Source organism: Hevea brasiliensis, chromosome 17, assembly GCF_030052815.1.
Source record: "Hevea brasiliensis isolate MT/VB/25A 57/8 chromosome 17, ASM3005281v1, whole genome shotgun sequence".
Lineage (NCBI taxonomy): Eukaryota > Viridiplantae > Streptophyta > Magnoliopsida > Malpighiales > Euphorbiaceae > Hevea > Hevea brasiliensis.
The window spans coordinates 20720553-20734856 of NC_079509.1; the positions used below are offsets into that span (position 1 = coordinate 20720553).

General features: G+C 32.4%; 1 protein-coding gene across 1 annotated transcript; it reads right to left on the bottom strand.

Annotated features, from left to right (window-relative positions):
• Positions 1 to 3082: 3082 nt before the first annotated feature.
• Positions 3083 to 3665, bottom strand: LOC110657216 (uncharacterized). Its single transcript, XM_021814348.2, has 2 exons — positions 3639 to 3665; positions 3083 to 3400 (listed from the first exon to the last, which is right to left on the bottom strand). The coding sequence occupies exons 1-2, from the start codon at positions 3663 to 3665 to the stop codon at positions 3083 to 3085; spliced, it is 345 nt and encodes a 114-aa protein (XP_021670040.2).
• Positions 3666 to 14304: the final 10639 nt, after the last annotated feature.

A 14304-nucleotide genomic window follows, 5' to 3' on the forward strand; every position in this document is an offset into this window, starting at 1 on the left:
TCCTCTTCAACTCCACCATAAAACCCCTTAGTGATCCCATTAAAAACTGGTTTTACACCTTGGGCAAGCTAAAGATAACAAAAAGAAGAAGAAAGGAGGAGCTCTTGCAAGGTTGAAATTCACTCCATTAGAGGTTAGTGACTAAACTTGATCTTTCTCTTTTCATTCATGTTGGAGGAGTGAAAATGAGTGTAAATTTACAAAGAAACTTAATAAACATTATGTGTATGCCCATCCCAAATTTTCGGCAGCCTTGAATTTGGTAGGGTTTTGAAGATTTCTTAGAATTAAAATGATATTGTGGCTGCCTTTAACACCAATTTATTGCTTAGGATAATGGAAGGTAAGTGAATGCATGATTGGAGATAGTAGGGTTAGGGTTGGGCATGAATTTGAGACCTTAATCATGTAATGGTAAAAGTAAGTTTTAATGGTAAACTAATGACCATTTGGTTATGTGTGAATAACAAATGAAGTGGTTTGTTTAGTGGGAAGTGAAGTTAGTGTTGCTGCCTTGGCTGACCTGCAGGACTGAGCAGGAGTCCAGCAGGTTTGGGCAGCAATAACTGGAGTTGTAGAGGTTCAATTTGTGCAAGGCCAATTGGACATGAAACTAGACATATAATTTCACAACTTTGGTGAAGAAACCATGCCCAGAAAATTAAACCAAGTTGACCTAAAGATTGCCCTAATTTGGGTGACCTGCATTCTGCCTGGGCAAAATGACTAAATGAATAATATTTATTCATTTGGTCATAACTCAGTGTAGAAACGTCCAATTGTCCTGGAATTTTACTAAAAAATAGATGAGACATAGACCTATAACTTTTATGAGGAAACCTAACCCAAATTTTGACCATAACATGTTCAAAAGGTGACTCGCAACATCGTATAAAATATCAGAGATTTGGTCACCCGTAAAACTGGAAGTTAGCAATCCGGCCATTCATGGTATTTAGGCCATAACTTGAGTTACAAAACTCCAAATAGAGTGATTCAAAAAAAGAAATGTAACTAGACACAATAAGGAACAACTTTCATGTCGATAACTTTTCCAAATTCCCACTACAAAAATGACTAATGGAACAATAAATACAAGGCTTAAAATCTGAAATTTTTGAACAACTAACATCAAGCTTAGAAATGGTATTGGCAACCAATACCAACAATTTTAGAATGCAAAATGTGGTATGTTGGAAGTATTAAAACCAATGTACCTATTGTCTATGCAAAAGTCAACATTTTTATTGACTAATGAAATGAATAGTAACACCTAAACTTAAATTTCAAGAATTGTATAAATTATGAGTGTAACATGCCCTAGTACACCTAGCAAGATTGGTTTGGATAGGTTGGCATGCCAATAGGGTTCTGTTAGCAGTACTGCATATTGCTTCATGCCATTCTGTGTTTTATGGCCTCACGTGCCATTCTGTGATATAATAGCCTTTGGATATGTTGATTGAGTTGTTATACTTGGGCTTTATCTCTGATAATTATTACAGCTTATTAGCTGTTCTTTTGCACACCGGGAGACACAATGTGACCGATGGTGTGATGGTCCAAGGTACTTGATATCCAGTGCCAGTTTACCCATTTATTCAGTCCAGTCGACTAGTATGGGTTACTCGGGCAATGAAAATAAACCTTATCAAATTTTAATTGAATAATACTGCAATAAATGCCAGAAATTAAGTCTACCTAAAATGAAAACATATATTCTGCATATTTATTTTATTTTAGTTATTTTATTTTATATTGTCACCACCAAGCAGAATTGCTTAGCGCGTCGCTTTTGACACTCGCAGGTATTGGAGACATAGCTGGGGAGTCCAGCAGATCTCAGACTGGGTGAACTTTCAGATCTGCACATAGAGTCCAGAGTCACCTCACATTTGCAGTGCATTGATAGGACATTAGACTATTTTTGGTCTTTTGTATTTTGTAAACTTTTATAATGTATATTATAAACTCATGTAATTATGCTTTTGATGTAATTATTTATGAATCATGTTCAGTAATAAATTTGAGTATGATATGAAATGAATTGAAATTTGAGATAATGAAGTCATTTGAGAAATTGTTGAAAATATGTTGGTGGTTGACTGAGATTGATATTATGATTATATTGAAAGTGTTTTTAATAGATTTAGAAAAACTGTTTTTCCAATTTACAGCCGGCACTCTGTCGAATTTTCTATAAAATTTGCGAAAAATTCAGATTAATCAAAAATATAAATAAATGAATTAAAAAGAGTAAATTGTAATGAAAATATGATTTGGTGCTCCGGCATACTGTGTGGCATATCTTGCTTGGCTACACTGTAGACGAGTGAGAGGTGTCACAACCCAGTCCTATTGGTGGCCGGATTGACCAGAATAGGCCTTGGAAGTTGAAACGGCATGCTACGCATGGGAAGGGATTCAAGCTCAATTTTCCAGTGACAGAAGAGGCGGCCGATGGCGAGGAGATGTCCTGGTGTTGCGCTGGCAAGTGGGGGAGGGAGGGGAGGTGGTGGCTGGAGGTGGGGAGAGGAGAGGAGAGAGAAAATGAAGAGAAAGAGGGAAGGTCACACACAAGGGAGAAGGAGGGGAAGAAAAAGAGGATCGGTCTGATTCGATCCAGCTCGAGTCGATCAGTTCGATTCAAGATACCAAATATTGAATTTTTTACTTTAGCTTGGGATCCAAAATGAGGCTCGAAAATTCTAAAAAAATTACTGAAAAGTCAGAAAAATTTGTAAAGTCCAAATATATTTTTAATTTTGTCACGTGGTATTTAAATTAATTTTTAAAAATCGATGAAATTTATTGTCTCAAGAAAATCAAACCCAATTTTAAAAATCCAGAAAATTCTAATTTAATTTTCATAACATTTAATAAAATAAAATATTATAATTTATATATAAAATAATTATTTAAAAATTTGGGGTGTTATATTCTTTCTTCCTTACAGAAAATTTATCCTCGAATTTTACACAAGGAATAATAAGGTACAAGATTATATATTAAACAAATACGAGCACTTGCTGCGCACACCCCACTTTGACTCCCAAGTGTATTGCTCCACTAATTGGCTCTTTCATAAAACTTTAACCATAGATATCTGCTTTGACTGAAGCTGTCTCATCTGATAGTCCACTATGGCAACAAGCTGCTCCTCGAAGGTCAAATCCTCATTTAACTCCACTATGTCTGGCTGCAACACGTGAGAAGAATCAAGAACGTACTTTCCAAGTATGGAGATGTGAAATATTGGATGGACATGAGAAAGGCTTGATGGTAACTCCAACTGGTAGGCAACTACTCCTACTCTGTCTGTGATCTCAAAAGGTCCTATGTATCGGAGAATCAGCTTATTTTTCTTCCCAAACCTCATGACCTCTTTCATAAGAAAAACCTTCAAGAACACATTATCACCTATTGCAAATTCTACATCTTTCGCCTTGGATTTGCATAACTCTTATACCTGCTGAAAGTTGTCTTTAAACATTCCCTGATCAAAGGAACCATCTCTGAAGTGTACGACACTAGATCTAAATCATGTACTCTCCCCTCTCCAACTTCTGTCCAACACAGAGGGGATCTACACTTCCTATCATATAATGCCTCATGAAGCACCCTTCTGAAATAACTACCTTTGCATGCACCTTATCGGAAATCATTGTTGATCTTATTTGGCCATTGAAGCGTTAGCAAGACTTTTCTCTGTGATAAAAGTACCTATACTTCTTAGTTCCGTGATATTATGAGCTTCTAGTCTACTTTTTACCATGAGGTAATTGCACCAACTCCTGCTTGTCTTATGTAATCATCTGCATAGAACTTCACCCAAATGCTAAACATCCATTTGCAATCTATCAATATTGGAAAGTGGACTGGGTCTTTTCTCTAACCTGACAAAAGTCTATTTATTTCAGAACAACTTAGTTAGCATGACTTTATCATTCTCTATTCCTCCAGAATGAGAGTTTTTTTACTTCAACCTAATTCTTTTTTTTTTTTAACTATTTAACATACTTTCTAATACATTGACACTTAGATCAAGGCTCCACTACTCTCTTAACCTATCATTTTCCATAAGTTTTTATTTTTTAACTTTGTGCCTCTTCCTTTGAAGATGTCCATCCCATCATTAAATTTGAGCCTTTATTTATTTCTTAGTCTAACATGATTACTAGCTTCACTATTTTTAGAATTTTAATGCTGCGATTTTTTCCTACAAACACATTCTTCATGTTGTATAACATTGTAGTGTTAACCTACTACTCGTGCTCTATAACACATGCAATTCCCCATGGAAAGTTATTGTTGTTCCTCCTTCCCCAACTTGACCATTAGAACATTATTATTTTCTACTACCCTTTGTAAGAAATTGCTCATCATTGCTAGTTAGGGGCTCCTTAACCTATAAGTTCCATCGGAACTAACATGACAGTGGGAAATATATGTTGTACTACAATCCTAGATAAAATATTTCACGTGTTCACTTTCCTTGATATAGCCACATCTACTGCTCACAGCTTTCCAAACTTTAGTCTCAAATTTATCCATCAGCAAAAGTTTCATCCATTGAATCTTATTCATAGATAGCACTCCCTTCAGCTTATAATTCAGAAGGGCTACAAGCCCTGGTAACTAACTTGATCTAACTCCTGTCATTACCCTAATCGTCCATCCATCCTTGACATTAGGTATGTACTTACTGCCATTCTTATATCAAGAGATTGTGTGTGAACTGGTGCCTACTAAACTCTCATATAACTGGGTCACCTTGACCTAGTCTCTGTTCTTTACATAACCCTCTAGAGCCAAGAGTATGAGCTAAACTTGAAGAGAAGGAGAAATATCCTCCTACAGTCAACTACATATAATTTCATATAATAATGTTTAACCCATGTCTTTTGGTCTTTTTCTTTAAATTTTATCATCTCCTTGCAAAAATTATGCTCTACCTATAAGGTATCAGCCGAACTAGCCCTCTATTGTACTACTGTCCTACCTAACAAAACATTTTATAATTTATTAACTTTGCTTATACCCGATCTATATTTCATACCTATAATCATTCATATTTTGCCCCTGACTTTTGCTGTATTCTGAATGATATCTCTCACTAATAGATCCTTCCAGTAGTAACTGCACCTTTACCGATAATCATTATTTTGATCCATGAACTTCCTAATGACTTATAACTACCTATACCCGTTGCCTCCCATTCTACCCCTATTGTTATTCTATCATTATTGCTTTACTGCAAAATGACTCTGTTGATCACACTAAAAACATTTGCCTAACATTCATAACAAATCTTTAACTACCTTCTCATTATCTTAATAGTCTAACCCAAAGCCTATGTGTCATTATCTCTTATTCTTTTCTCATCAAGCATAATTGAATCAATTAGGTTGACTTTTATTTAACTTACTATCTACTGACTTTGCTTCTTTGCCTAATAAGACAGTTCAAGCTACCACTGCACACCTTATAGCTACTACCTCCTTTGGTTGCATACTTTACTTAACTTTCCCCATACTGTCAACAATCTAAAGGGTTCTTATCCCATTGCCCCTTGTTCTACTTTGGGGACGGAAACAGACGAAGTCTAATCCAAATCTTCTAACTCTGAGCTCTAGGTTCAAGCTCCTAACACTGCATCAATTATGACCTGCTATGAGTTCTGCACTTCTGGGTTTCATATCCTGACAAAGGTTTTCCTTAATGTCGTCATTTTCTAAGCTCTCTATCCTTACTTTTCTATTTACCTTGTTTACCTTTCTTAGAATCGCATTTTGCCTCCTCTATATCTTGACTCTACTCTTCCTAATCTTATCATAATTTGAACCTTTCAGTTTGTTCTTGAGCTAACTTTTTTTTATCTTATCCAAATCTGAACTTCGACCATTTTACTTTTTAGCTCCATTCTCTTTCTTGACCTGACTATCATATCAGAAATTTTTTATTGTCTCTATCAAGTCATCTACACCTCGATGTTACTCAAAATTGGTCTTTTGACCACTCTAGCTAGTACTTCCACTGGCATTCAGGCTGTCTCTCCTGCTACATTTGGACCGACTGTTTTAACCTTCCTTTCTACACTTCTTTTATCTACTAATATCCTATGATTTATCTTTGCTGACCTATTGCCCTCACCTTTTCCTCTGCTTAGAGTATACTTAGGGGTGTAAACAAACTAAGCCGAGCTAAACTTTGAATAGTTCAAGCTCGGCTCGTTATATTTTTTTTCAAGCTCGAGCTCGATTCAAGCTTTAATATTTAAACTTGAGCTCGACTCGTTTCATATATATTAAACTCGAGCTTGATTCGAGCTCAGCTCGTATCAAACTCATTTATAAGATAAATGAATCAAACTCAAGCTCGGCTTGTTTATAAACTAAACTCAAGCTTGAATTCAAGCTCGATTCAAGCTCGTTAACATTATTATATTAAAATAAAATTTAATTTAAATAAAAGTAAATTAAAAATTAAATTAATTATAATTAAAATATATTTAATCTTAATTAAAAGAAATTTAAAATTGAAAAAAAAATTACTAAGGAGCCCATTTGGGGCTCACATGTTAGCTTACTAGCCAACCAACAAAAAGCATCTAAGTTGGGGTGGGGGGTTAAGTGGCTTCCCTTTTATAAGGAAGCCACAACTCCCCACCATCCGATGTGGGACAAGTCCCACATCAGATTTTTGTCTTTTATTTTTTTTTAATTTACTAGCTTTTATTACTAAATTTTAACTTACTTTTATTTTATATAAATAATTTACTATAATAAATGTCTAATGGCACAATATAATATATAATTAAAATGTTATCATATTTATTATTACATTTATAAATTTTTAAGGTTTAAATTTGATTAAAAATCATATTTATATTACACACACGCTTAATATAATTTCATGGCTTTTAACTAAATTCAATAGTATTATGATTTAATTAAAAAGATTACCTTGTTATACAAATTCAAGATATTATATGATATCAATATATTAATTATAATTATAATCAACTCAATTACATGTGTATATATATGCACACACAATCTAATCTCATGACACCTAACTAAACTCAATAGTATTATGATTAATTAAAAAGATTACTATGTGATATAAATACAATATATTATATGATATTAATTTATTATTGATAATTATAATAAACTCAATTACATAAATGTGTATATATATATACACACACACACATAATCTAATTGCATGGCTCTTAACTAAACTCAATAGTATTATAATTCAAATTTAACATATTAACAATTTAATTTTAAGGGAATAAGTGGACATTAAGTAGAAAAGATTTAGGAGAGAAAAATTTTTAAAGGATGCATAAAGAGAAACTTCTTAGAGAGAGAGAAGAATAATAATAATGGATAAATAGTTTTGTATTAAAATTGAATATTAATCTTTTAAAAGTTTAAAATTCACATAAAAGAAAACTAATCAAAGATATTATAAGTAAGACTGCATATAGAAAAAAAAAGTAATAATAATTATTAGATATATTAATGTTAATTTTAAAACTTAATTTTTTAAAAGTTTAAAATTTTAATAGAGAAGGAAGAGAGGGAGAGAGATATGCTTCATGTTTCAAATCACACTAACGCCAAAAGTATGTAATTTTAATATCGTTAGTAATTTAATATAGATTAAATAGTTCACAATAATTTTTATGTATTTATTATCTAATATTTTAAATTTATTTTCATATAAAAATTAACTTAAAAAAATAAATCTAAAGCATAAATAACTATATAATTATAAATATATTTTATTTATTGTTTATATCATATTTTTAAAGAATATATTGTTTTAAAAATAATTATAAACAAAATAAATATATTTATAATATTATAAAAAAATATAATAATTAATATAAATGTTTTTATAAACGAGCTTACTCATAAACCTATTTAACGAGCTAACTCATGAGCCTGTTCAATGAGCCAGCTCATGAACCTGTTCAACGAGCTAGCTCACAAACTTATAAACGAACTGAGCTCGAGTCGAATACTGCTGAGTTTGAGCTCGACTCGTTTATTAAATGAATTTAAAATTCGAGCTTGAGTTAGGCTCATTTAGAAATCGAGTCGAACCAAGCAGAGCTTTTATCGAGTCAAACCTCGAGAAGCTCACGAGTGGCTTGGTTCATTTACACCCCTAAGTATACTCTTGTCTTGAGCAGTAAGAAGCTGATAAGGAACTCAGAGATTAGCAGTCACACATTCACTGTGCAATCTTTGTTCCTGTCTATTAGACGATAGGCTACCCTCTGCTACCTCGAGGAGGAGATCTATAAGGATATTATTTTCCCATTTCCACTCAATTCGCCAAAACTTAAGATACTGGTTACCCAAACCCATTATTAAATTCAAAGACTTTACGTCCATCATGATTGGATCATTTATGTTTCCTACAGTGAAACTCATACCCCTCTAGGACACCTAAGCCAACAACTCTCTATCACATATTATAGTCCCACCTGGGATGCCATTTAGTAGGTCACCAACACTGGTAGTAATCTGTTGTCTCTCTTGAAGGACATTACCATACTCTGCAGCACAACTGATAGTAAAAGAGGTACTACTTCTACTATATTGTCACAACTATATAAGGCTATCTGCTCTCTTATCACACTTTAAAATTCCCTAAAACATTATCTCATAGGCTATGAACATTATTCCTAGCTTCCAATCTCCTTTAGGCAGCAAGGTTGTACTTTGCACCTCGCTGACACACAAAGGATATACTATTCTTATTAAACTTTAGGAAAAGCGTCCATCATAATGCAAAAACTATCCAAGATCCCATATAGAAGACCAGATGGTCTCACTTTGCAGGTGTTACCTTTACTTTTCAACTAAGCTGAAACCTCTAGTCTTGCAACTCCTGATATAACTCTGGCTCATGTGAGAGTGACCGAGTCATTGACTCTAGCTACCACTCAACTGTGATATTTGATATTTTAGCTCAAGGATTTACACCCCTAACTAGGAGTTCCAAAATCTTCTGCAGAAATAAAACTCTATTATGGCATAACTGCATCAAAACAGAGGTTGTTTGCAAATACCCTTAGGAAACACATTAGGGATGCATGTAGTTCTACATAATAATCCCATGATGATATTATAATCCATAACTTACAGCACAAATATTGAGAACATTGCATAGTTACTACAGTACATCCTCACAGACTAGGTTTCCTAATTTCTTATCTCTCTGGAGCCCACTGATATTATAAACTTACTATGACTGGGCTATCCACTGCCGGCAGTGATATCCTCACCCCTATTTAGGACAGCTATACTACCATAACTCACATTTATGTACTCATGTCTTATGCTAGATAGGCATGTCACCTAGCCCCATATCGATAAAAACATAAAACTTCTTGGAGTACACATCCCCATGGCAGCCTCAACACGTCTGCTAGCTCAAGTTCACATCATCATGTACTCCACAAAAAATGAGATACTAAACTGAAGCACTTTTACATTACCCAAGGAAAAATACAGAATCTAGAAATAAGGAATTATAAAAGAAGATGAAATAGGATATTATACTTCGCATGTGATAACTCTAGGTACACACTTTCCCATGAATCTAAAGCCTAAGCTCTGATACCAACTTTTTCATGATTTACATTATGGGCTGGACTGACACTAGGACTTGGGTTAGCATAAGGCCCCCAAAGCCCATAGTAAGCCTAACTATTTTAAGCTCAAACCTAAGGCCTATCACTGTAGTCCAATTTCAAGAAGACAAACGGATAAAGTCTGGCCATAAATTGAACTATCTAATGGGCAGTTTTTAGCTCACCCGACCTATAATCACAAAATATATCAATTTGGAAAGCTCAGCTCACCCTTACAATCCTCAACATAGCAATGTAATCAAATGGGAGCTCAACTCCCTCATCCAAGATAAATACCCATCCCATATATCCACATATACATAAATAATAAGTTTACAATTTCAAAATAAATAAACTATTATAGTCTCAAGCTAAATAAAATACTTCTAGCACATACGGAGCTTTAGATTTTTAATTCATACTATGAAATAGTGACATTGCTACTAAGAGACCTGCGAGGAAGAAAATAGGTTAATCACAAGAAGGAGATCCTCCTGTAACCTGAAAATATAGGGTGAACAAAAGTGAGTGTTGGACTCATAGAGTAAGATATTGATTTTAAATATAATTTCTATAACTACCTAAAACTAATACATCACTAAGGATGAAATACAACAAATACCAACATATTCAATCAAATTCAAATAATATTCGCACAAAGAATAATTTGGAGCACTCACACCCGTATATCACATCAACATATGTATACACATGGAAGCTAATCTCTTATACAACTCTCTTAATCTAATGCCTTTCAGCGAGATCAACTCGAGCTGGACTTTTCCTTAATAATCTAAATGTGTGGGTCAGCGAGATCAATTCAAAGCTGTACTCAGCCTGACTTATCACAAAAAGGATTGGGCCCCAGCGAGACTAGCTCTAGTCGATTTGTCTGTCCTACCCATATCCAGTACCATGCCACACGCATTAACACACACACAGAGTTCCAAATTACCCTAAGACCACACCCACATCAATTTCATCAAATAAGAATACAACACAAGGCGTGCCTAATAATAGTTATATACATATACTTATAAATGATGCATGGGCGTACGTTGAATAAATAATAATATTGAAATCATAAACAAAATCAATATCTACTCATTGATTAATCAGAATCTTCTGTGATGGCTGAGTGGAGGAGGATGGCTGATCTTGATCACCTAAACAATTATATTATAAATTTATTAGTACTAACTTTAAAATAGGATTTTAAAGAGACAAAAGATATCCTAATTTATGCTGAAAATCTAGCAGAGTTTTCTCTGTACCTAGGACCTACTCAACTTGCAAAGTGGTTCAAATCACACTTTTAAAATCACAAGTCTCAAACTCACATCTCAGTAACATCACATAGCCCCTCCTGGGCCCTCCAAACCAGACAAAACTTACGTAATCAGAAAATTCAGTTATAGTCTTTAAAACTGACATTCAGCAAAAATCATTCAAACTAGCTCTAAAAATTCTAAAATTTTGCCCTGTAGTCCTTAACAATGCTATAAGGTTATTGCAAAAAGAATTATAATTTTCTAGTCACCCACAAATATTTTATGGATTTTTATTTTAAAGTTAGTACTAGGCAATTAAAGGGATTTAGAGTTCGGATTTACCTACGCCAATTTTGATACTTGGAATCCATCCGGGACGTCTGAAATTGGTAGCGAGGATTGTAATATTGGCCTGCTTTTGAGATAATTCCAACAGCTCACCTGTCCGATCTAAAAATGTAGATCCGGGTGCTAGTGGAATTTCTGTAAAAGGAAAGTACCTACGCGAAGTCCACAACATCAGGAGTTAGAATATAATTTTTATTTAATTAAATAAGCTCATTAAAAGCTCGAAAAAATATTGCGAAATTCGTGAGACCCACCAGATTTTCAATGTCGAAAAATTTTGAAATTTATATCGCCGCGAAGCTCTTGCCAAGTAGAGCGTGTCGGTAGTCTTAGAACTACCATGGGATCCCCGATTTGAGAGAAATTTAGCCCAAAAGTCGAAATGGGGTAAAACTTTCTAGGCTTAAATCGAACAAACAGCTTGATAAAAAATCATGTTCTTAGTGTCTTTGAAAAACTTTCGAAGAGTAGAACGTGATTGGGACTTGACTCGGTCCGATTAGTAGCTAGATCGGCCCAAATAGGCCTTGGAAGTTGAAACGGAGCGTTGCGCATGAAGAGGGATTCAAGCTTGATTTTTCAGTGACAGGAGCGGCAGCCGGCAGCGAGGAGGCATCCTAGTGGTGCACCGGTAAGTGGGGGAGGGAGAGGAGGTAGTGGCCGGTGGTGGGGAGGGGAGAGAAGAGAGGCAATGAAGAGAAAGGAAGGGGAGGTCGCGCGCAGGGGAGAAGGAGGGGAAGAAAAAAAGGACCAGTCTAATTCGATTAGTCTGATTTGATTAGGTTCAAGTCGACTTATTTGATTCAGAATATTCAAAATTGAATTTTTACTCTATCTTGAAACCCAAAACGAGACCCAAAAATTTCAAAAAAATTACTAAAAACTCAAAAAAAATTTATAGAGTCCAAATATATTTTAAATTTTTTCACGTGATCTTTAAATTAATTTTTAAAAATCGATAAAATTTATTATCTCAAGAAAATTAAACCCAATTTTAAAAATCTAAAAACTTTCAATTTAATTTCCATAATATTTAATAAAATAAAATATTATAATTTACATATAAGATAATTATTTCAAATTTTGGGTGTTACAATCTCTAACTCATCTTCATTTATAAAAAAAATAAATAAATAAAATATTAATAATATAAATTTGCACAACACACGGGTATAATACTAGTGTGATATTAAAAGTTTGGCTAGAAAAAAAAATTAATAAATTGACTAATAACCAAGGCAATTATTAATTTAATTGGTTCATAAGGTGGCAAAGGAGAATAAATTAAATGCAATGTTTGATTTGTTAAATAACATTATTAGAATGTGATTGAGGATAGTATTGCAAACATTTTATAACCTTAGGTATCAGTTTATTAAAATTAAAAATAAAATTTTTAAAAAATTAAAATAAATGTTAAAATTGAAAAAGGTGTTAAATTGTGGGATTAAATGGGTAATTAACCCTTAATTAATTAATTAGGTAATTACTTGTTTGTACACGATTACTTGTCTTCAAGGTTTACCGGTTGTTGTGTAGTGTAGACTAAAAGAATAGGTTGGATTTACTGGGAAAAAAAAAAAAACTTGAATTGAATATTGACAATGGAAAAATTTTTATATATATTATATAAATTATTTTTTATGTTTAATAAATTAAAATTTAAAAAATTATCATTTTATAATGAAATTTATTATATATTGTAATAAAATTTATTATTTTTTTATGTAATTGATTGCGATTGAATTTGAATTCGTGATCTCATAATATTAAAGATGACTTAAATATTATTGAATTTTATTATTATTTTCATAATTTATTAATTATTAATTAAATAGTTATGTATTTTTCTAAGAAGTTTCCCTGAGAATGTGCATGCAACTAGAAGTTGAATTTTATGTTTTGACCTATATAGATTGCGAATCACCTAATATTAACATTGATAATGATGGGTTTCTATTCTTCCTATCAACTTCAAAAGCTAGGCCCATTTGGTCTTCCATTCATGATGTCCTGGCAATGTGAACTCATCAAAGATTTTATTTATAAGGTTATATAATAATTTTCCACTCTCTTTTTTTTATATATAAATTTTTAATCTATAGATAATATATATTAGTTTTCATACACTATATTAAATTCATTACTGAATGCTTGTATTAGAATTCTCTTATTTTACACTTAAAAAAAAATAATGCTTGTACTAAGTTTAATTCTCTTATTTTTTTAAATATGATCTACTATATTCTTCTAATCTTACTATGATATAAATGAATTTCATAAAAAAAATTTATAAAATTTTGTTTACAAATCCATTTTTAATTTGTAAAAAACATTATTTACAAATTCTTTACAATTAATTTTATGGAATGGATCAAAATCCTACAAAATTCAATAGAATTTGCAAATGCATAATAAATTAATGATGTTAAAGCTTGATTTCATTTTGACTTGACCTAAAATTAGTTGATTTCATAATTAATTATAATTTAATAATTAAAATATTAAATACAATAATTTAAATAAATTTTATTAATAATATTAAAAGAAATTATAAAAAAAATAAAATTTTAAAATTTTTATAATTCTTCTCTAAATTAAAATTTAGCAATTAAAATCAATGCTTTTTATGTTTGTCTAATCATATCTCTCATCAAAAAGTCCGTTATTGTGCTAATGGAAACGACACGTTGGAGGTCTTTCTCTCCAATTGACTCAATTTAAGGGGGTGTTTGGTTTACCTGTTGGGTGCAGCTGATAGCTGATAGACACCCAAACAGATAAATTGTGGTGTTTGGCAAGTTAAAAAAAATAGAACTGATAGCTGATGGGCAACTGATATGATACCCATCAGCTGCAGTTTGTATCAGCTCTATGTTTAGAGCTGTTTCTCATCAGCTGATAGCTGATCTGATTTTGTTTTTTATTTTGACCATATTATCTTTTTTTATTTATCTTAAAAATTAATATTATTAATATTTTTATTTATAATTTTAATATTTTAATTAACGTATTTCAACTTTGTTA

What these genes read in the sequence shown, in the direction of transcription:
- LOC110657216 (XM_021814348.2), bottom strand. Translation starts at nt 3,665, where the DNA reads ATGATTTCCGATAAGGTGCATGCAAAG. An exon ending in CCGATAAGGTGCATGCAAAG is followed by an intron (nt 3,401 to 3,638) that starts GTAGTTATTTCA and finishes GTGTTCTTGAAG; the next exon opens with GTTTTTCTTATGAAAGAGGT.